General features: G+C 38.8%; 1 protein-coding gene across 5 annotated transcripts in view; it reads right to left on the reverse strand.

Moving 5' to 3' along the window:
- The window catches only part of PMS1 (PMS1 homolog 1, mismatch repair system component), a 49,270-nt gene that overhangs the window by 17,121 nt on the left and 8,665 nt on the right, over positions 1-23,484 (reverse strand). For 4 of the 5 annotated variants that reach the window (XR_012660692.1, XM_075093945.1, XM_075093946.1 and 1 more), the window contains exons 4-9: positions 22,189-22,291; positions 20,374-20,537; positions 9,316-9,432; positions 5,427-5,549; positions 3,215-3,358; positions 1,284-2,179 (exon numbers count right to left, since the gene is read on the reverse strand). Coding sequence is in view for 4 of the 5 variants with exons in the window: in XM_075093945.1 (XP_074950046.1) it covers positions 1,284-2,179; positions 3,215-3,358; positions 5,427-5,549; positions 9,316-9,432; positions 20,374-20,537; positions 22,189-22,291 (1,547 nt within the window). In the remaining variant the exon portion in view is untranslated. The remainder of the gene's footprint in view (positions 1-1,283; positions 2,180-3,214; positions 3,359-5,426; positions 5,550-9,315; positions 9,433-20,373; positions 20,538-22,188; positions 22,292-23,484) is intronic. The other variant, XM_075093944.1, reaches the window with a different exon arrangement.

The following is a 23,484-nucleotide window of genomic DNA, read 5'->3' on the forward strand; positions in this document are numbered from 1 at the left end:
AAACTAACAAAGTCAAGAAGTCAAGGAAAAAACAGATTAACAGTAATTCAGTAGGTGTAGATTCTCTTTCTTACCATTCTCCTAATTAAATCTCTCATTAGTATTAAAATTACACTGTTTTGGCTAGTATAATTTCCTTTTCAGTGGTCTGAATTCCCTCTCCTTGCTTCCATAACATGAAGAAAACACATCTTCACAACACTTAAAATGAGTTTGTTCTTCAGAGCCAAAATTTCATTTCCCAACATTTCTGCTAAAAATCACAATATGCATTCAAATCATTACATGTAAAACTAGTGAAGAACTACTTCTATTTTCCGCATCTGTGCAATGCCCTAAGGTGTTTTACATTTTATAAAATTACAAACAAAATGTGGAAGGTTTGGTGTGGTGGGTTTTTTTTAACTGTTTTAGAATGCCTCAAAATCTGTTATTTGAATTAATCTTTTATGATAACATAAGTTCCACATAAAGGACAACATATACTTAATATTTTAACTAATCCAACCCTACCCCAAATTAGGCTAAAATATTTCCCTTACTTGCGGATGGATTTCAAAAACTCAGTGACAATTCATTGTAGAAAAATGTGGAATTTAGCTATTCAGATTGTAATCTAAAAAAAGATTTGGTTTTGACTGAAACAGATTAAAATTCAAACAGTACTATACTCTCTGAACAAGCATTGGAATAGCTGTTTAGGGGAAAAAGAAATTCCTAGTATCATTTGATTGGGTTTTATAAATACAATTCTGAGGTAGCCTGCGTTGGGATATGTACTAACTTCATAGGAAAGGAGTTTACTAAATGTTCAAATACTAAAGATCCTGAAAAAGAATTCTCACTTTGTAGTAATAAAAAAAGAACTGTTGGTTGGAAAAAGCTCTGGAGGAACTATACGGTGCCTCGTCTATCACCACGCTGGTTTTCATTGACAGTGCATCAGGAGTGACAATACACAGGCAGCCCTTAAAAAACAGAAGTTTGTAGAATTCAAATGGTACATTTTCTTGCCTGTTACCTCTAAATAACAATTCAGCAAAACTGTCCCTAGCTAACTGCTGCATTGCACAGTGGCAAAATGGGTAACTCAAATCCGCAGTGCACGTATGCACACAGCAAAAGATGACAACTCAATATCGATGCCAATCCTGAAAAGCTAAAAGTAATTTTCTAGTCTCTTTTTTCATAAATAACTGGGAAGTTATGATTTTTTTTTAAATTCACTACAGGTGACTCATTGGTAACTACAAGTTTAGAAGCAAGACAGCCTGAAACCTTACTTTTTTTTTTCCTCTTCATTCAAATTCTTCCACTGCTCTTCAATTTTCAGCAGGATGTCCTCCATGCTGGTCTTTGGATTATCAGTTATCAATTTCGGACGACATTCTTGAGTGAAAAATCCAATTGCAGACTTTGGTTTCCTTATTATTCTACTACTAATTAAGTCATAAGCCGTCACATGACCAAATTTATCACTTATCGCATTTCTTTTCTTTATGCTTTGATTTGAGATTTGTGGATCATTGCTTTGTTCACCAGTATGTTCATTTTCCTCATTAATTGTTCCACCAACTTCAGGAATCAAAATCTTAACAGGTTCTAGGTTGTCTCCGAGATGGTTTTTAAGCCCACTTCCCATACTCCAATTATCAGCAGAGATTTCAGGTAAGTCATTAGGGACTAAAGCTTCCTCGTTTTTTTCTCTTTCGTCATTATTATCAGAACTCAAAAGATGCTCATCTGCTCTTTTAGACTTGGGGTCCATGGGAACACTATTACTTTGCGTATTGGTTATATTCTGTCTATTCTGTTCCTTCTCACACAACGAGTTTAAGGAACTGTCTGGAAAGGCATCACACTGAGAAACTTCTTTTTTCTCTAGGCAACTATGTACATTATCACCACAAAACGACTGATGATTTAAGCAGATCTCTGTGTTTTTTCCTGCTTGACAGTTTTGCACATCACCGCTGAATGAAAGGAATGAAGTATGAGCATGTAGATCATCGTTTCCAGATGGTCCCATTTCATTAACAACCACATCTGTTTGTTCTGTTCTATGAACAAACATGTCTTCCGAGGTAACATCTGTTTTAGTACTTTCACCAGGGACTGCAGCAGGTAGTGGCCCATACAGCGATTTCAACACATTTTCAACAGCAAGAAAGACAGATTCCTGGGGGGAAAAAAAGCAAAACCCACAAAAAACAACAGAAAAGCCACACACACAAGCACACCTGAAAATGTAACTGACAGATTTTGAGAATATAGAACAATAAGCAAAGCGATCTTATTCAGAATATTTTTCATAAAAATCTGGACAGATGATTGCATTTCAGTTGTTCCCACGTGCTCAAAGACTCTGAACTGGACACCTTTAGCCTCAAATGTTTTGTGATAGGTATTCTGCTTCACTGGTTTACTCTGATATCACAAACCAATTAACTTCTTTCTTTATAAGAGGGTACTGACTGCTTCAACCATTATCAGGTAAAGCTACTCCCACCTAATATGGAGTTAGAAACTTATAGTCGAGACAGATGCACCAACATCCCATGTCATGTCAGCGTGTTTGCGCAGGTGCTTTTATGATGCCTGCTTTCAAGACAGCTTTGCACCAATGACAGAAATGAAAAAGAAAAAAAAGAAAAAAATTCCCACAAAATTAAAAAAAAAAAACAAAACCACACAACCTTGACAGTATGAACTGGATATCCTGAAACTTAAGTTATGTCAACAACAATCTATGTGCATAATGGCAAAATATTGCTTTGATCAGAAATCAACTCCCCCCCACCCCGCCCCACATAAATGTATGTGGCATTTTAAAAGTTATTATTTGGTGTAATTATGAAGTTATGAATGAGATTTATGTAGGGACACACATCATAATTGCATTTAACTTCTCTAACTATAAAGCCATCTGAAAACAAAGTGATACACACATATATCTGACAGTGTAAAAATTATCTTTGCTATCAATGGGGAAATTAATTTTCAATAATTCTCCACTTAGCCTGTTGAATACTTTTCAAGCAAAACAGTCCTGTGATAAAGGCAAGCTATCATGTAACTAAAAAAAAATTAAAATTTTTTTTTAAAAATCAGCAGCACTGTTTCCCTTCAAACATTTCAGTAGTCCCAGAAGTCTTTATTAAGCTTACATAAGTAAAAGATTGACAACTCAAAACCAGATTAAAATGTTAGTTACCTTATAATGCAGTAAAACTTCAGTTTTATCAGGTGTTAAATTCACATCCACAGCAGAGGCAGGTACAGTAATATTCAAAAAGAAAACAGGATATAAACGAGTGCAGTCCTTGTGCGTCACCACACTGTAGTACTGTCGAATTAACTACAGATTGATTTAATAAAGAGATGTCAGTAAAGACAATAAAATAGACACAAGGACACAGAACAATATTTGAAATTAGAAAAGCGTAACTAGTTTGCTGGGATTGGTTTGGGGGGTTTTTGTTTTGGTTGGGTGGGGTTTTTTGTTTCAAAGTTGAAGGAATGCTAAGAAGGTCCTCATGGGTACATACGTGTGCTGGAATAATCACCAGAAGGGCAGTTATTGGTGGTTTCCACATCTTCACAGCTAAATACAGCTAAATTAAGAAAGGGGAAAAAAAAAAAAAAAAAAAAAAGAGAGAAACCTATTCGAAGACACTACTTCAACCTTCTGAAAAGATGTGATATGCTCAAATTGGACTGTAACTCTGATACTTACTACTTCAATCAACACAAATACTATTATTTGTTTGGGGTTTTTTTGAGAAAATCTACTTATAGAGCATGCTACTACACTGCTGTCTCTTTCAGTCAAACTAAAGTCTGCTTGAGAAAGTAGCACTTGCACCACAGACCTGCTCTTTTACCAGAACAGCATTAATTTGTTGCTTTTATTAACCCTATTATAAATTTACAACTTTTTCTCAAACTCTACTCACCCTCACTATTTTCTTTACAATCCTCCCCAAAACTCCTCCAAAATACTACAAAAAATTATTTTTTTCAGAATTTTGGTCTCGTTAACTAGAAGGATCAAATAAAGATCTTTGCATTTCGCTCTGCTATCAGGGATCCTTCAGCAGACATACATACTGGAAAAAACAATGTGTTAACGAGACAAAAAGAATTGAAAGCCTAAAAAAAGAGCTGCCAGTGCAGATTAAATTTTTTACATTATTTTTAATTCTTAAATATTGTTTAAGTAACATTAAACTTATTGAAATATTTTCATGTTATTTTAACCTTAATATTTCCACAGCCTATCCTCAGCTGGCACTGAACTGTAGGAGTAAGAGGTCCACCAGCACTTCTTTGCCATGCATAGCATGGAGATAAAAGCGATCTACAGCTTGTTCTCCAAACTCGTAAAAAATGTATTCTTACAGATGTATTGTTATCCTCACCTGGCCAAAAAAAGCCTCAATTAAAAAACTGGGGGGGGGGGGGAGGGTGAAGGGATGAGGGAAAAAACAGGCAGCGTAAGACTATCCCTTGCACTACTACAAGAACAGCCGTAAATGAAGGGCAATGTATTTTCACTTTGTATGATAGCACTCTGAATCCCATCTTGAATCTGGGCCTCCGTACTCTGGTTAAAAAACTGTCACTGTCATGGGATTCAAGCCGAGCTTTGAACTTCTGGAAGAACCAGGCACATCAAATACTGCATGGAGATGGATTAGCCTTATTTGGCAGTTAATGTACCAACACAAGTTTAGGGTTTACATTTACAAAGCTTTGTTTGCCAACTGAAAACTACTTCATTGACTCCACTTTAAAACCTACATATACACTTTGGCACGAACGTGATTTCCCTTCTAGGGAGGGCAAGGATTAGGGCAGCAACGCTGCTCCAAGTGAGGTGCTGCAAGGTTCAGTAGCGTGAGAAACCCAAGAGTATCAAATTCTGCCTACACAATGCCTAGCTGTAGCCAATGCTACTGCACTATCACTTTCATTTTTATCCAATGCATACACAAATTTAAAGGGAAAGTACATGTACTTGCTCGATAAGCCCACAGCAAGAAGTGGGCAAAATCAAAACTTCATTTTCAGAAGAATTCTCTTACAAGAAACTGTTTCCCTCGTGGAAAACTGCACAGGTGTATTTCCGCAGGCTAATGCAAAGAAAGAATCAACTATTCTCATGTCTTGCATAGAGTATCTGAAATTATATAAACAGCCATAAACATAACCCGTGGTCATAAGTGACTTCAGCAAAGGGAACAGAACTAAGGCACCAGGAGCATCAGGCTTGTGGAAGAGGTTTCTGCTGTAAATGCTAGTATCTTCACCTATAATACTCTAGTTATTTTTTGGGGGGAAAAAAGGTTGTAGATTGCATAGGTGTCTCTGTCCTCAAAGAAGTCACATTCCTATTCCTCCCATAAAAAGCTAGAGAATGTTACCTTCAGTATTTCCTTTTGATGAACTGGACGATTATTTATAAAAATAAAACTCCTTTCTGAACTTGAAAGGCTTGTCAAAGAACTGTCTGACTCAGCTTTTGGGAGAAATCCAGAAAGATTTATCTGCAACGATAAAACAGATACAGTGCAAACGTCTAAGAGAGAACCCCGAAGAGGTTTTTTAGAGATGAAATATTAAAATGAAATTGTCCAGGAGTCCAAGTCAAATGCATGTATTGCTTCTTGAAAATTATGATGCAGAAAAATACAAGGACTTAAAGGAAAAAAAAGAGGTTGAGAAGGATAAGTTTGTATGTGTTTTCCTTGATCAATTTATTGAGAAATATCCCTTTGGACAGCCATTTGCACTGGGCTGCTGTCTGCAGCTGAGGGCTGCGGAGAACAACGCCAGCCAGCTTGAGGCTTGCTGACTGTAGGGTTGCCTGCATAATCCCCGTACAAGGTGAAGGGATGCACTGCTGCCCAGCCTGGTGAAGGCAGTAGTGAATTACCCCTACGGGGAAAGCCCAACACACACAATCCCTCCCTTCCTACATGCAGGGCACCTTAAATAGCCTGTCATAGGGCACTTATTCAGGGCACCTAAATTTACCTACGCCACCTGTATCCAAATCATCTGACTCTCAAGAGTGCTGAGCACCCACGATTCACAGAACGCACCAGAACCTGCAAGCACACAGCACTGCCAAGGAGCCGGGGGGCGGGGGGGGGGAAATCACACGATTCAAGTACCTCACATTAACTCCAAGTTTTACAATTTTTCTGTTGAGATTCTTTAGCTTAGGGGTTTTTTTAGGTCAAAATGAGGCTGATGACTTGTGCTGCCTGTCCCATCACCTCCGCCTCTCCCCCACCAAGTAACTTTGACACTGTTGGATCAATTTCAATTCAATCTGATGAAGCAGCAGAAATCCCAAAGATATTATGTTTCTACAATTTCTGTGATAACTGACAGCTGTTTGGAGAGGAGAGCCTCAAGATAATGACCTTACTGAGGAAAAGGCAATTGTAGATTTTTGAAAGCCAGGATTCATCAGCATGTAAGAACTGACATGCCAACCAGCCCACATACTGCCCCACACATTGCCCCACTGCCACTTGCCCAAACTAATAGGTGAAGGAACACTGGGGCATTGTGAGGATGGAGATTTTGGAGATACAGGAAAGTCTGGAGAATGTTCTGGGAGCAGGGTGGATCACTGAACACAGAAATCAGACCTCATTAGCTTTGCTTTTGGCAGAACCACTTGTATTTACTAAAATCCAAATTATCATGCATTTGAAACGGAATTTAAAATCCCTGGGATTTGGCCTATCCTTCCCATTCATCTACGTCATGCCAACTATCTGCTCATGTGCTCCCTTATTCCCTCTTGACCTTGTAATAACCATTCTGTGCTAAAGCTGGAGTGTTCTGGTCAGCAACGTCGCACATAACCAAACACCACTGGTCAAGTAAAAGAGGTGTCAAATATCTGTTGGATGATTATCAGAAAACAACATGCAGGATTTCTAGATTTTATTCTGCAACTTTAGCACATCCTCCCTGAATGCTCCTCCTCTATGCTTCAAGGTCCTGTTCTAATTCTCACATATTTGTACAAATCTTTCATTTCAAACAATATTTTCATATACAGACAACATTAAAGCAAAACTGAAAGTCTCTAAATAACTCATTTAAGAAGCTGCCAGATTTAGAAATGGCTGACTGCTGTTACTATTTAAAGCCACGCAGAATATCAGTAAGCTCATCAGAAGTTAGCAACAATTTCTAAAACTAGTCTTAATTATTAGAATTTTCATATACAAAAGTATACGAAGTATAAAGACAAAATTACAGAGACTGGAAAATATTAGACAATTTTTCTTAAATTAGATCAACTGTTTTAAAAATTAACACTTTAATAAAAAATAACTTATGTATTAAAATATATCTGCATTGAGTAGACAGTAGAATTTCTTTCTTAAGTACTTATCTTTTTCCTAGTGGCACATGTATCTGCTAAACTTAACCTCGACAGAAAAAGAAGAGACGAGGAAAATTTCCTGTGTGAAAGTTTTGAACCAAAATAGATCCATCCATTTACGAGACTGGGGATGTGAAAAGCATAGATGCTATTTTGTACATGTAAAAAGTTGTGTCAATTCTTTATTTTCTTAGTTTTCTTTTTATTTTACAAGTAGCTCCTGAGTTTGCATGCTTTAGAGTCAGCTTGAAATGTGTTCTTGTTTCATTCAGTGCTCGTAATGAAGATGTTTTGAAGAAGGCCAGTGTTTAAAACCCTTGGATCACTTGTTACAGAAGTTTTAACTCTACAGTTAGTAAGGTACAGCCTACCTTACAGCCTACAGTTGTTTATAGCAGGATTAGTTTTGTCTTCAACAGAGTAGACTCTGCAGCAAAAGAGTATGAAGCTACACAATGAACAAGTAGGAAAGGAAAAGAATTAAAGAGCTGCCCTCTGGTCTGTGTACTGAATGAGGCATGGGCCTAATGGGAAAGAAAAAAGCAGCACATGCCTTGTCATTAAATACCTATCCCAATACCTGCACACAAGAAAGAAAGAAAGAGAGTTCCACAGATGACCTTAATTCTGTCATTTCATAGTGTTTGGCTGCTTAATTTAGAAACACCCATGGTTTCTGAATGTAGATTTGTGCGTGAGCAATATGCATGGATCACTTATACACCTATAAATGATGCACGTGGTACACACTATTTAGAGATGGAATGTTCCCCAATGTCTATTCAAGGAATATGGATGCCTCATGATATAGCAGAGAGGTAATGTGAGAACCTGAGTGCCTCCTTCAAGCTAGTCCCTTCTAAATACCCCCATATGCAGCCTTCGGAGCCCCCTGCACTTGCCCTGTGGGGCACAACCAACCTGCATTCAGGTGAGAATGACTCTGGATGTTCTGTTCAGACATAAACACTAGAACTTTGTAAACTACAAGAAGCAACTTTGTTTTTTCCCCTCATTTCCCTGCATATGGATACTACAAGCATTCTGACAAGATCAAGTCTGAATAACGCTATTAAACTTTAATACACACATATATATTCAGACTTTACTAAAGTAATGAAGCATGCTTACCATGCTGAATGCAGCATGGTAAGTTGTCTTTAATAGCCACTGTAACTTTACAGATGGGGATTCATCTCATCTGACTGGTCAAGATTTATTACTACAAGGTACAGGAAAATGCAACTTTGAAGCATCAGCAGTAGCAAAACTCCCCTTCATAAGAAGGTCTCCAACAAAAATGGAAGCGGAACAAAAAATTTTTTTAAAATATTTGACAAACGATAATATCATGGGGAATTCCCTCAATTTCAACAATGGCAAAGAAAGCCAAGTGCACGAATTTTTTGAAAACTAACTAGTATTTCCTTGAAATATATGTTTAGTGGAAATTCTGCATAACTTGCCTTCTAAGTATGTGTTTCTTTTGCTGCCCAGGTGCCCCACATTGAAATTCAGGGGATAGTATAAGGCTAAGAGGCCACAAGGATGAGAACGATATAAATGCTTAGATATTAATCAGAGCACAACCTGCCTGTGGGCCAGGAATCCCAACTTAGACAGCTCTGAGCAATCAGCAATTCTGCATTTGTCATCACAACTGTTTTTACTGCCATTTGATCAGTGCCACATGAGTCCTGCCTAGATGATTCTTGGAGTGGATTTTCAATCACCAAACCAATTAATTTTACACAGAGGACAGTAGCAGAATCAAATGCATTAATCAGATGTCATTTTGGAGATAATATTCTCTTTTTCAGTCTCCTCCTTTTTGAATATTGATGTAGCTCTCTTCACTGACAGGGTTTAAGTGGATTTGGGAGAAGGAAGTTTAAACTCACCTCAGGATCTTCACAGCAGTGTTGAAAAGGTACCATACTGCCCATAACGGCTGTTCCCAGAACTGACATACAGGCCATTTTGTGATCTGACACCCTGGTCTTCTGCCAAATAACTGCCTGAAACAAATGGCACAGAGTCAAATTTTTGACATTATATTTGTTGAACTCAAGTCATGTCTATGAACATGCATATGCAACTGCACACATACTGTATATGTAACATTCTGTACTTTGACCCTCTTACATTCACAACTTTCAGCGTTAACACACACGATATGGTACTTTTTTACATGTCTCCTCATATTGTATTACTTATTTAGACTTGTAGTGATTGGAAATTTAAGCAACGCTTGTATTTATGGATATTACGTGGCTAATCTGGATTTTTGCACCTGAAATAATTGTGAAAAACAAATCAATAAAAACACTATTTCGCCTCTTGGATATACAGCAGTACGCTTTGTGTTTTTACCAAGCATGTAAATTGAGGGTTTATGACATGTCTCCAGCATGGTGGTCAACATTTGAAGGTAGGCACTGCAATGCTTATAGCACTTATACTCAAGAGAAAGGTCTTTTCGGTAGGAATCAGGCTATTAGATGTTCATTCATAGCTCTGATCTGGATACTCTAGGTCTATGACAAGCCTGCTATTTAGAGAGGAAAGCAGTTTTTAAGGAAGTATGTATAAGGAAAGCAGTTGTTCCTCTAATGAAAGCTTTGTAAAAGTTAGAAGGATAAAAGGATATCTGCTTTATTAACTACATATCTTGCAAAACTATTGCAAAGATTTAATACATACAGTAAGGCAGTATGAACTGCATCTTGCATCAGAAGTTACCTGTCAAGTCCACTTACATAGACAGAAAGTATTAGTTACTTTGCGAGGCGAAATTTTGTGTCTCACTAATGAGAAGCCCTATACTAAACAGCCACAAATTTAACTCTGAATCCGCTTTTTGCTGTGTATCAACAACAAAAAAATTTTGCTTAGTTGGTGTTCTGCTTCTAGACAACCGAGACTGCCAGATTCAGATCCACTTTATATCTATTTCTGTCACTGTTAGCTGACTGAGTGTATTTCAATGTGCAATATTCAAACACAAAAGAAAAAAAATGCAGCAAGTTGCATTTTAAATGTTAAGTGCTGTTTAAAATGCATGTTTTAAATAGGTGCTAGGTGTCCAATAAATTCAAAATGAGTTCATACTATTCTGGTACAGGATGTTATGTGAAAGCGTCGTGAGCGAGCAAAGAATACACATGCACCCATCTCAAGAAATGCAATACATCGCCTTAAAATTCCACCTGTCCAGTGGGATATTTGCTGGCCTTGGGGGGTGAATTCCACAGAAGAACACGGTGCTCCTGTAAAATGATATTCCCTTCTTACAGGACAGGTGGAATTGTAAAGCTTTGAGACTGTTGAGCTTACAGCTATTCCCCAAATCTTTAATTTTCCATTTCCATGTACACTCTGCAGCATTTGTGAAGTGGGGCTTTTTAGTCCTGCCTGAATCCAACTCACCTCCTAGACACCAGCCTGAGAGCCCTTTGCTCAGTCATGCTACGAGCACAAACACCCCCGAACATAAAGGACAATTTACATCAGGGAGGGCAGTGAATATAAAAAAGGGGAGAAGGAGAAATGAGCAAGCAGAGCCACGGGCCGGGCGTCCACAGCTCTGGTAGGGAGAGTCCCCACCGTGCTTAGGCAGCAGCAAAGGACAGCCTGGCACTGCCCAAAGCATGCTGCCTCTTAGCCTCTCTCCTCTACACCTGCTGTAAATCTCCTCAAAGACATTTTGGAGTGATGAAAGAATTTGTCCTCTTCTTTAGAGCTCCTCTTATAAAACATATCCTGTACTGCTTCTATTTTAAAATTGATTACTCAAAAAGGAAACACAAAGTGCCAAGCAATTTTTTCTTTACTGGTTATATTTTAAATTAAATGCATGTGACCAAACTGAGAAAGACACTTGTTACATGACTAATATAAACATCATGCTGTTTATTTTAGGTTATACTAGTGTGATGCCGCAGCTACAGATATAAATCTTAGCTGCTGATTAATGCAAGGTTATTACATTGCTTGACCTGCTGAATGGCTGATACTCAGGACTGTCAGAAGATCATGTCAGTAAGGTGGTTTTAAGAAAGCTGTGGAAAATGAGAACTTATTAAATGCAAACTTGCTAAAAGTAGATACTGTTAATAAGTTCACAGGGTATTTTTTAACTAGTCATACATTTATCAGATAGTAATACTCAGAACCACAGACAAAACTTTAGGAACTAGTTACCACTGTATGTTAAATTAAAGCCCAGATACTAAAGAGACCAGGCAACTCCTGAATTTCTATACTATAAAAACACAGAATAGATTGCATGTCCATTTTTAGCCCTGACTGCACATTATGAAACAACAACATAGGAATAGCTGGTAATTTAAAGAAAATTATTGTTCTAGACTCTCCAGATGTATCAACAGGCTTTAACAATCCACAAAGAAACAATGCCTGTCCCACTTAATTTATTTGAGAAAGTGCCTGTTTCCATGAGGTTCCTGCAATACCCTATTTTTTTAACCTTGCTTATACCCTTTAGTTTAGCTAAAAATACACACCCCACACACACCCCCCATATTTTTTTCTAGGTCATATAAAGCGGGTGTCCAGGATGAGCCAAGGAAGAATCTGACTCTAGTCAGTATGATGACACTGCAGAAACAGCCTACTCAAAGATATATTATTACATATGGCCCATCTTAGGTTTTGCTAGAGCTAGCCAAATATATCCCACCTCCCTCCTTGTTTCATTGAAGGGGATTACATGGTCTAGATCTTACAAAATGTCATAATGTATATAAAATCTACTGCATGTATACAGAACATAAGTACGTGTGTGTGTGTCTCTATTTCTGCACCCCCATCAAGCCCTAGGACATATGCATATGCATACTTTTGTGGAGGATGACAACATACATGCATACATGGAGCAGGCACCTCTGTTATTTCAGGATGCTGACATATAGCCCAGAAGGATTCCTTGAAAAATCTGTAACAAGTAGAGAAAGAATGTGCAACTTCTTCCCGCTGGGGTCCCTGGTACACAGCACTACGGAAAATAAGAGCTGCTCACTATTTGTCTCCTCAAAGACACCAAGGAAGGACAGAGAAAAAAATGCAGCCACCTCTCATCCCCAACTATCCTTCATATTTTAGAACTTCTATCAGCAGCCACAATGATTTGCAATCACTGACAAAAGAAAAACCTTAATTAGATCTGTGCACTGGATGCTGCTGCTGACTGAGGCTACTTCAGTGCACCTACAATTCTATGGGTTAAACAGATTCATCCCGTTTACATTATTACTACACAATGGCAGTAACTTAACCCGGTGGACTTCTAATACCCAGAAAACATCTATTTTCTGTATTTGTTTTGTGACAAACATTGTGTTATTTACCCTGTAATAAAGTTTGAGGGTATAGAAGTCTAGTAGAGCAAGCACTGTACATGAACTGTAGATTGGTAACATAACACGAGTTAGCTCTGTAAAAGAGAGCTGTATTTCACAGTCTCTCTAATTTTGTTTTCCATGCTTCAAAAATCCTGTTACCCTGGCATCTGAGATCTCATTCAGATAGTTAACTCTTTGGGCCAGCTTTCCTGACTTAAAACCTAATAGTCTCTAAGGCTCCCACAAACTGAAAACATTGCTGCCTACCTGTTAGAGAGAACATACAAAAAGGAACAAAGCCAGGCAGTAATACCAAAAGTTTGAATTCAGCCAAAGGGAAACAAAAAGACATCACCTTGTACAATAACCTCTTTTGCTTATGATGCACAGACACCTAGCTGCAAGGGCTGGCATGTTCTCTGCAGTGGAAGAAAACTTATCAGCTAAGATCAAGAAGGCATCAAGATAAAGTCTTAACCACATTCTTTAAAATCCCAGCCTTGAAAAGAGTTGATATTGTTTATCAGCTCCATGCCGTATTAATTGGTGTCTTGTTTTAACACCAATGCTAAGTTATCTTACTAGAAGAGAGCTCTTGCATAATCTTCCCTTGAAAATAGAAATCACAACGGTTTTCCAATTTAGCATAAAGAAAAATAATGTACCTCTCTACATTATCACAACTGTTTTCCCATATATTTTCTACTTGCCCCTGAGGAATCAGTTGTCCCATCCACTTCATAAGTGATGATGGGACAACTACCAGCAGAGATACACAATAGAGAAACTCAAGGCACCATTCTCCCCCTCACCAGATACGGATGACATACCTATCTACCCTGTAGGCATCAGCCATGATAGCTATCAAGGGGATTTGTTCAAGACAGTAATGTTCCACAGCACTGCTCACCCTACAAATTTTGCTCAGATTTCCATTTTGTGATATGAGAGCACCCTCTCAATGAAAAGGCTTTCTTGAGCATCATGCATGGAGAAACGTTTCTATTTAGGAGCTGAAAGGTAAGTCAGGAGAGGACCTAAGTGATATTACAAGGATCCAAGGACCTTCATCTGGCAACACATCTCTTCAGAGCCTTTCAAGAATTACAGAACATAGAGAGCGCTGTACGTTTTTTGGCATCTTTAGCCACACGTGTTCAACTGCGGGTGTTTAAAGAAATTCCACTTCCATAGTAGAAGGGGAAAAACCCCAAACAACTCACAAAAAATTAAACTACTGTCAAAATACCACACAATTTCTAATCCTAAACTGTCATTCAAAGGATGCACATCATTAGAGAATTACACTTAAATAAAGGAAGTTTAAAAGCCTTTAGTAATATAGTGGTTAACAAAAGTAACAGAGAACGTACCTAACTGTGAGAAAGTGCATTGGTAAGTAAGAGGGAAAGCTCCCAGGCAGCTTTGGAAGCATCCTTTTTCTACTAACCCTTTTTAAGTGTACAGAGTGTGAAAGCCTTGCTAGGGCTAAAGGCACATCTCAGATTCTGCAACACACACTGCATATGTGAAACAGTAATTGTTTTGAGATTTCAGACATATACTGTGCTGTCATTTGAAAAAAGTGATGGATGAGAAACTGGAAACCTTAAGGAATTAGTAATAGGATATAAAGCATTTCACCTCTAGGTCACCAGTTCAAATTCAACCAGGTTGGTAGTGACCAAAAGTAGTTACCATCTGGCAGCTGTTCTCTGGCTGATGTAAATTGAGTTGAGGGTCTCGGCGCATTTCCTAGTGGACAGGTGTCCTCATCACAAAAAACACCATAATTAACTCTCTGTTTGGCTTTCTCAGCAAAGCCACTGAACAACGAATGGAAGTAAAGACTGAGCTATATTCCAGGTCAGCATGAAAGCATGTCGGTTGTAGAGCACTGCAGATTCTTAATCATAATTCCTCCTTATATTTTAAGACACACAGATTAGGGAGGGACTTAATTTATCATTACATTAAACAGAGTAGCCTTTCCAACTCAAGCAAGGGCTCACGTGCTGCTGTTTCTGCGCAATGCCAATTTCTTTTCAACATGCAGCTACAGCAGAGTTTGGAAGCACAATGCATGAATGCAAAGTATAATGCCATCATTAAAAGTGGTAAATTTACAATCCCATTATTAAAAATGGTAAATTTACCCTAATGCACTGTATTGGGTTTGCGTGGCAAGGTTTGGGGGAGGAGGGGAGGAGCACTACAGGGGTGGCTTCTGCGAGAAGCTGCCAGAAGCTTCCCCTATGTCCCATAGAGCCAGTGCGAGACTGCTCCAAGATGGATCTGCTGCTGTCCAAGGCCAAGCCTATTAGCAATGGTAGTAGCGCCTCTGGGATAACATATTTAAGAAGGGAAAAAAAAGGACCAACCAAAAAACCACCCAAACTGTGCAACTGCAGCCAGAGAGAGGAGTGAGAATATGTGAGAGGGACAGCCTTGCAGACACCAAGGCCAGTGAAGAAGGAGGGTGAGGAGGTGCTTCAGGCACTGGAGCAGAGATTCCCCTGCAGCACATGGTGAAGACCATGGTGAGGCAGGCTGCCCCCTGCAACCCATGGAGGTTAATGGTGGAGCAGATATCCACCTGCAGCCCATGGAGGCCCCCACACCAGAGCAGGTCTGAAGGAGGCTGTGACCCCATGGGAAGCCCATGCTGGAGCAGGCTTCTGGCAGGACCCGTGACCCCATGTTGAGAGGAGCCCATGCTGGAGCAAGTTTGCTGCAGGACCTGTGACCCCATGGGGGACCCACGCTGGATGCTGGAGCAGTCTGTTCCTGAAGGACTGTGCCCTGTGGAAGGGACCCACACTGAAGCAGTTCATGAAGAACTGTAGTTTGTGGGAAGGCCCCACATTGGAGAAGTGAAGGACTGTCTCCCATGGGAGGGACACCACACTGGAGCAGGGGAAGAGTGTGAGGAGTCCTCCCCCTGAGGAGGAAGGAGCAGCAGAGACAGTGTGTGTGATGAACTGACCGCAAGCCTCATTCCCCATTCCCCTGCACTGCTGAGGGGGAGGACATAGAGAATTTGGGAGTGGAGTTGAACCCAGGAAGAAGGGAGGGGTGGGGGGATGATGTGTTAAGATTTAGTTTTATTTCTTATTACCCTACTCTGATCTGACTGGCAATAAATTAAACTAATTTCTCCAAGTCAAGTCTGTTTCCCCATAACGGTAATCAGTGAGTGCTCTCTCCCTGTCCTTATCTTGACCCATGAGCCTTTTGTTATATCTTCTCTCCCCTGTCCAGCTAAGGAGGGGAGTGATAGAGCAGCTTTGGTGGGCACCCAGCCTCCAGCCAGGGTCAAGCCACCACCTGCACTTACTCTGTCTCCAAAACACCACACTTACTACAAAGGACTCAGACACAGGAAGAAAACTGGTTCTGGAGTATTGGATACAGACTGTAGGTTGAGATTATCTAGACTTGGAAGTAAGAGACTTACTGTAAAGAAGAAAAATGAATATGACATCCTTTAGGTCAACACCAGCCACAACCACAAAGAGGGTTTGGGAAAGAATATCATCCACAGTTACAATAACAGCTTTAAAATGGACCTCTTGCATCCAGAAGTTCTGACCCATGTCCCTCTCAAGAAACAAACAAGACATAGTTCTAGGCAGAACTGTGTGTGACCAAGGCTTCAAAATATTACGCATAACAAATACTGGAAAAAATATGCCCTTATGTAGATTTTTCCTCAGAAGCAACTGGAAAATTTATTGATTCTACTTGTGGCCCACCTGTGCTTCACACAAGACATGGGACCAGTTGTGTATTGTATGACCTGCTGATTGGCACCTGTTGCCGTAATTTGTTCAGCCCTATTATATCTGAAATAGTTATAACAGGTATAGTTATCATGCGTCCTCTCTCATTTCAGCATTTTTGGAATAAAGGCAACTAGAACAGAATTAAAGTATTCCATGTCATCAACCTTTCAGCACAAAGGCATTTCTTGAACATCACTGGACTGTAAGACTGAGTCGAGGGCTGCTGGCATTAAACAGTGAAGAGTGCGAAAACTGTTTGCCCTACACCACCTTGGGTAAAATACAGCCAGAACTCATAGGTGGCTAGAACATGGCGTTTCAGGCTGAAGAGTTTGACGCAGTTTAAGCAGTAGCTGACTTTAGAATGTTCTTAGCACGCCTTCAGATAATGTTAACTTTAAATAAACTTGCTGAATACTCATGTAAATTATTTCCATTTGGCTGTCTCATTATTCAATATGCTTTCAAGGAACATGGTGATGAAAGAAGAAAAATACCTCTTTCTAACATAACCATACTGGCAAGAGGATCAACATTATCAGTATTCAAAGAATGTCTTGGCAGGATAAACCTTCATAAAAAGAAGGAGCACTAGCTAATCCAAGTTGTCAAAATAGCAATAGTACTTCAAGGGTTGGTGTGCAAAGTGATTCATTATTTATTGCTAATGCAAACAAAACATTCTGAGCAGAAAGAGCAATTGAATATTTCCTATCTCAGAAATCCACTGACAAGAGAGTACACAATAAACGAAGCCTAGGATGACTGACAAAAGGGTATCTATTTTCTAACTTACTAGAAAACAACCCAAAGGCAGGAAAAGCATTGTGGTTCTTCACAAAAATCAGACACTTAATGGTAATATCTTCCAGACTAACACAGATATGAAATGTGGCACAATAACACGAAAAATTTCTGGAAATTTCATTCAGAAGCACAAGACACACACCTTTAAAAAAAACAAACCACCACGGTAGAAATAAAACATGCAAAGTATTGTGCATTCTAAAAACATATATACATTCAACAGCTCAATAAGAGGCCTGACTTGTCAAAATAAGTTTCAGCTAGAATCAATTAGGCAACCATTTCCAGATGCCTAACCTCAGACACTTCTATGAAAGCTTCAGCCTCATTATATTCTTCCTCAGTAAAGCTATGGCTATGCTGTCTTCCATTTTCCTTTCATTTGTTATAAAATACAGAACTTGATAGACTTTTTTTTTTTAATATGTACTTGTTTTGTAATTTATTTTCAAGATTTCTTTGAAATACACTTTCACTTAGACTTTTTTACTTACTACCTTTCCTACTCTTTCAACCCATCTTTTCTTGTTGCCTTCTGTAATACCTCATCTCTGCTACCTTCTTGCTCTTTCAAGCCTTGGAACCTGATCTTACTCCTGACGTGTATCTTCTTCCATTGCAACAGAAAGTATTGGCTCAGCCTCAAGAATGTGGGATTCTAGGAACTCCTCTGAATAATCGCACATACAATTTTTTTTAAACTAATGTATAATCTGAGCTACACGAAAAATAAAGCCATTCTAAGAAGTTTATTCTTTCTCGTAGTACAGTTCAAACAGAAATACAACAGCCACCACAAAAGAAAAAAAAAATTCGCAGACAACCCTACTCAGCAGAGTATTATTCTAGCAGATATATATCACTATAGGAAAAACACCTTCTGATCTGAATTAGTAATTTTAATGACAATAACGCATAGCATCTGAAGGAAAAACAACTAAGAAATATTCATGTTCTGTGATATTATGGTAAAATGGATACCCACAGATCTGCTGAAAGTTATTATGCACTGGAATTTCAGAATGTCAAATTTCTTAAAAGGTATGATGTGATAGGTGTTTTTTTATTTTGCAGGGAGTGACAACAGCAGTAGAAACACAGGGATCTGCATGTAAAGTTGTTTTAACATGTTCAGGCTATTCTAAAGCACTTACACGTGCACAGAGCCAGGCTACACTTTCCATACGATTTCTTAAGCCTTTAATTTTCCCTGCCTAGCGATAGCTACTGAGCGACCTCTTGTGTCGAACCATGTCTGAGCAGTTTCTTACTTTTTTTTCCTGAATAAAGTAAATTAACATATGGCTGGCAGTGCAAAACGAAGAGCCCCAAAAAAATCAGCAACATCTCTGTCATTACCATGAATAATAGTGCCTGCAGATAGAATTTATACTGATTTATTTTACCTACTCAAATTGTGTATTGAAGAATTTACCTCTGAAGCTAACAGGATGGGTAGTTAAAAACAACGTGCAATGGCTACTATCATGCTGCCCTCTACACCAGTTTTACACTAAGTATTGTGAAAAAGATGTGATCACTTTCTTCCACATTATTGCCATTGTATTAAAATAAGTGCAGAAAATAGGAAAAACAAGATATGTAATAGTCTCAAAGGGGATGAAATCAAAATAGCATTAAAAAAATCATTTGCAACTTGTCGAAGGGCAAAAATAAACTACCAATAAAAGACAAAATTAGTTTTATTAACCAACATTTAAGACCAATACTGTGAACCACTGCTAGATATGCCAAGAAGCTTAACACTATCTAAGAAGGGCACACCCCTGAGATCACTCGTTTCAAGCTTTCTGTAGTTCCAATGAGTAAGACTGAAAGAAGCTACACTTTCTCAGCTTTGGAATACTAATTCTGTAGCCACAGGGCTGGCTTTTGTTTTTCACAGTATTTACACTTTTGTTTTTGGAAATAAATACATAATCAGAGCATGTTATACAACTCCAGAAAAGAATGGGCAATCTGTTGTCATTTCAAAAAACCACAGTGTCATTCATCATTCCTGTTGAGGAACTGAAGTGTGAATGTTTGGTGGGTAGGTTAACTGGTCAAAATTGCTCAGTGAACAGGCCAAATAGCAAGATCAACAAACAAAATTACTTTAGAACAGAAAAAGAATTGCTGAGGGATCTGGCCACGAGATGTCACTCTCTACTTTGTGGCAACTTGGAAATTCTTTAGCATAGCTTTTTTTCTCAGAGGTGCCAAAACCAGGAGCACAGCCAACGAAATTACCTATGTTAAATTGGGGTCAGGTAAAGAAGAACTGCTCAATGTGTCATTTCTGTAGCTGTGTGTGCAATTTCTGTAGTTGTGTCATAAAATTTCTGTTCAGTATGCTGTGAAGTCGAAGTAGCCTCCAAGCAGCCTCTGAATCTGTTCCCCCAAGTCTAAACGAAGAGCTATCTATCCCAACTAAGGCCTCATACGTTACTCTTACTTACACCAATGTAGAAAATTGTTTTGGCTTTTTTAGCCCTTTCAAATAAAACCATCATTATGTATCAAGCTCTTACGACTCAGCATATAGCAAGCTACCTGTATGTACTAGGGTCTATCCAGATATATAGCCTAACCAAATAGTTTTGAGAATTTTTTTAGTTGGCTTAGGTTAACACTTGATCAGCCCCTGTGGCCTGATCACTCCTTTGCTCTGCAGAACATCACCACCATCTTTACTAACCACTAGCATGTAAAATCATTCTTATACTGCTAGCATGTAAAGTAACTTCTATACTTCGTGTATCTAACCAGACATCTGTTGGGAGTAGACCAAAGGGCAGATCTGAGCCAGCATTTTACAAGCTTAGGATTAAAATCTGTAACCATCATAAATACACGTCTATGAAGAGAAAAATGGAGTTCAAAACAAACCTATGATGAAAGAAAATTCCTAGGAATGAAAGATTTTATGTAAGTATTAGATGAACTGCATAAATCTGTCAGAAACTGATCCTTATGATAGCTGATAGAGAAAAACTATTACCTTATTATGTGTTAAGGTAATCCTCAGGTCTGGTTTTATGATACCATATGCTGTCAGTAGATCTTGGACTTTTTTCAGTTCTTCCTTACATTTTCTATTTGTTGAGTAAAACTGTTTTCTTACAGGAAGATTCTTAAACAACTTTAGGACTGTTACTGTAGTACCTGCAAGCAGGTGACAAAAAACAAGTAGACATCACACTGAAAGCATGCCACTGACTGGATATTGAGGGAACTTCATTTTTACTTGAAGAGACCTGTCTATACGCTGCTGCATACAAAATTAATCCTATTAACACTAAATTACATTATATTTGTGTGGGAAGAAATATACCAAATCAGCAGTCATCCTCCTGCAAAAAGTACCTATAGACCTCAAGAGCTGTGATTCCCCTCCTTTACTGAGTTATGGTTGTAGCATTAAGCTTTCTTTTGTACACACTGACAACAGCAAGAATCAGCACTAAATAAAGCTGAAGACTCTATCAGTGCATATTAAGTTAACTCTCTTTAGTAAAATGATTAACAGACTAGAATCTAATCAGATATCTGGAGGCAAAGGAACACTGAGCTTGATCAAGGCCCTTCACAAGCATTTTCTTTTGGGTAGTACTTGAAAAGCCCGATACCTCTTTTCAAGGCACTGTACATAGTAAGAGGAGGAATATTCATCTATCAACACAATCACATGAACTCACAGCCCATAGGGATATTACAAAGTATTAAATGTATGTCACAGAATCCAGTCCATCATTCAACAATTTTGACAGAAGACAAGGCAACGCAACCCACAGGCTTTCCAGCTGTGGAAAACACTACAACCCAAATCTTAAAAAGAGTCCCTGGTTAAAATTAGCTAGTTCTCGGCTTCAGCTCTTTCTTCAGTATTTGCCCATTGACTAGTCCTTGGCTTAATGACCCCCTATGGCCAGTTAGCACTGAGGAGGAAGGAAGCTGCCCTGGCAGTCAGCTCCCCGTCGGGTGTACAAGCACTGCAGCCAGCTGGGGGCAGCTTGTGGGCACAATATTGACAAGCAGCTGCTGCAGCACAACAGGAAAAAGCTGAGCTTTACGGAAGAGCTGCAACTGCTTCCTCAGGAGGCATCCTTGTCACAAGAAAGGAGCAAACCACCTCTCTTCTGGGAATACACACCAGCTGGAGCGTGAATGTGAGGGCACAGTGTGGTCTTCTAACAGTCCTCACTGAGCAACAATTAGCTGAACAGAGCACAAAGTAGAACAGATACTACCCTAAACCTACACCATGTCTGAATCACCAAGGCCACCTCTGAGGTGAGGACAACCTTTAATCTTCCACACAAACATGCAGGAGGATTTCTAGTGACATACTCTTCCTGCAGGTTAGAAAAGAACTGTGATTTTGCCTGGTCCTACAGCTATGCTGCTTCCAGCAACTCCTTTGTATAGCAGTAGAGCAACTCTTCCTCCTTTAAGCAAGGATTTTTCTATGTACATAAACGTTATTTTGGTCCTGAACGAATCTTTCATATTTACTATCTGTCTGGACCTGGGGCATTGAATTTTATAGCTTTTATTTCTGCTGTCAGCTTGAAGTAGTGAGTCAGAGAAGGAGAAACTAGTTTGTAATTATTATCTAAAGCAACTTCCAAGACATATTATTTCTTATGATAACAACACATGTCAGCTGACAGACATAAGGCAAGAAATGTTTACAGCTGCAAAGATTTCATACTCTGCCTTCAAGTACAGAACAGGTATTTCAACATCGAATAGAGCCCCAGAGAAACATAGAACACTTCTGTCACAGTGCAACACTACAACAATGATATCCTACCTTGCCCAAGATGGGAAGGCTTTTTAGAAGTTATATGCCCATTGCTATCCAAACCATACTGAGTGCTGAAATCATCAGCGGCTGTCTTCGTTGTGATCAAAACCTGAAAAGGGTAATTAAAAAAAAAAGATCATGTTAATCAGGGATTTACCAAGTTCAAAATGAGCTTAGATAAGCTTTGCTACTACTCTTACCATTGCGTTATTTTAGTCACCACAATTAATTTATAACGTTTTTCTTCCACAGATATCACAGAAACATTCTGCATTATTACTCATTTCTCCATCCATTTAACTAAAAGCCACGCATTTCTATCACACTAATACACAAAAAGCATAGCAATCCCTACTGCCTACAACACACACTCCTATATCTTCTATTCTAAATACAGGTTAAATAAACAACAAAAAATTATTTATAATTTTGCATTTTCATCCATAGGTATACTATGACAACGTCTTAAATTCATGTGAGATTCCACAAAATGTACCGACTACTATGAAAGATACTGTATATTATCATTCCACACCCAAATACATCTAGCAACCGGTAGTTGTGTGTTTTGTAAGCTATTAAGGCAATACACAGATTGGCTTTTGCAAGACTAGTCATACATCAGAAGTTCAATAAAATCACAATTCCCTCAGTTCAGGTATCAGTAGTTTGAACAACAGAGCTGCTGGACTTTAACCACCTGAAAGATATAAAGGTTATGACACATACAGAGCTTCAGGATATTTTGGTTTATTTTAGTGTCTCATATGAGTCGTTCAGAGTTCAGCCAGGCCCCTGGTAAGAAGAAACAGCAATTGATTAATAGGAAATGACAACAGTACAGACCTATTTAAAGGTCAATAGTAAACTACCTCTTAACTGAAACTTCAGGGGGCAGTTTGGGTAGCCAGAATGAAATTAACACCGGGAGTGTTTAATGAACATAATTAGTGATCTAAGGATTAAAGTAATAACTATTAAGGTACTTAATACACTCAGGCCACCTCCCATCTCTTATGAAACATACCATAGAACTGATTAAATGCTTAGAACAGATGGCATCCTGCACTGACAACTCATTAGAAGGAACTAAAAACTGAGGTCTGTCATCATTGGTACAAACACCAACACTTTTGAAAGCATTTTTGGAAATCTCTGTCCAAACACACAACCCACTCCTGCTTAGTGCAAGGTGAATGTAGCCTAAGGTAGCAAGAAGTTAAGCTCTGACATCTCTCCTGGCCTCGACAGTTGACCGTTCCAGTCACACACAGATATTGGTATCTTCTTGCAGGATCTAAT

Source organism: Phalacrocorax aristotelis, chromosome 5 (assembly GCF_949628215.1).
Source record: "Phalacrocorax aristotelis chromosome 5, bGulAri2.1, whole genome shotgun sequence".
NCBI lineage: Eukaryota > Metazoa > Chordata > Aves > Suliformes > Phalacrocoracidae > Phalacrocorax > Phalacrocorax aristotelis.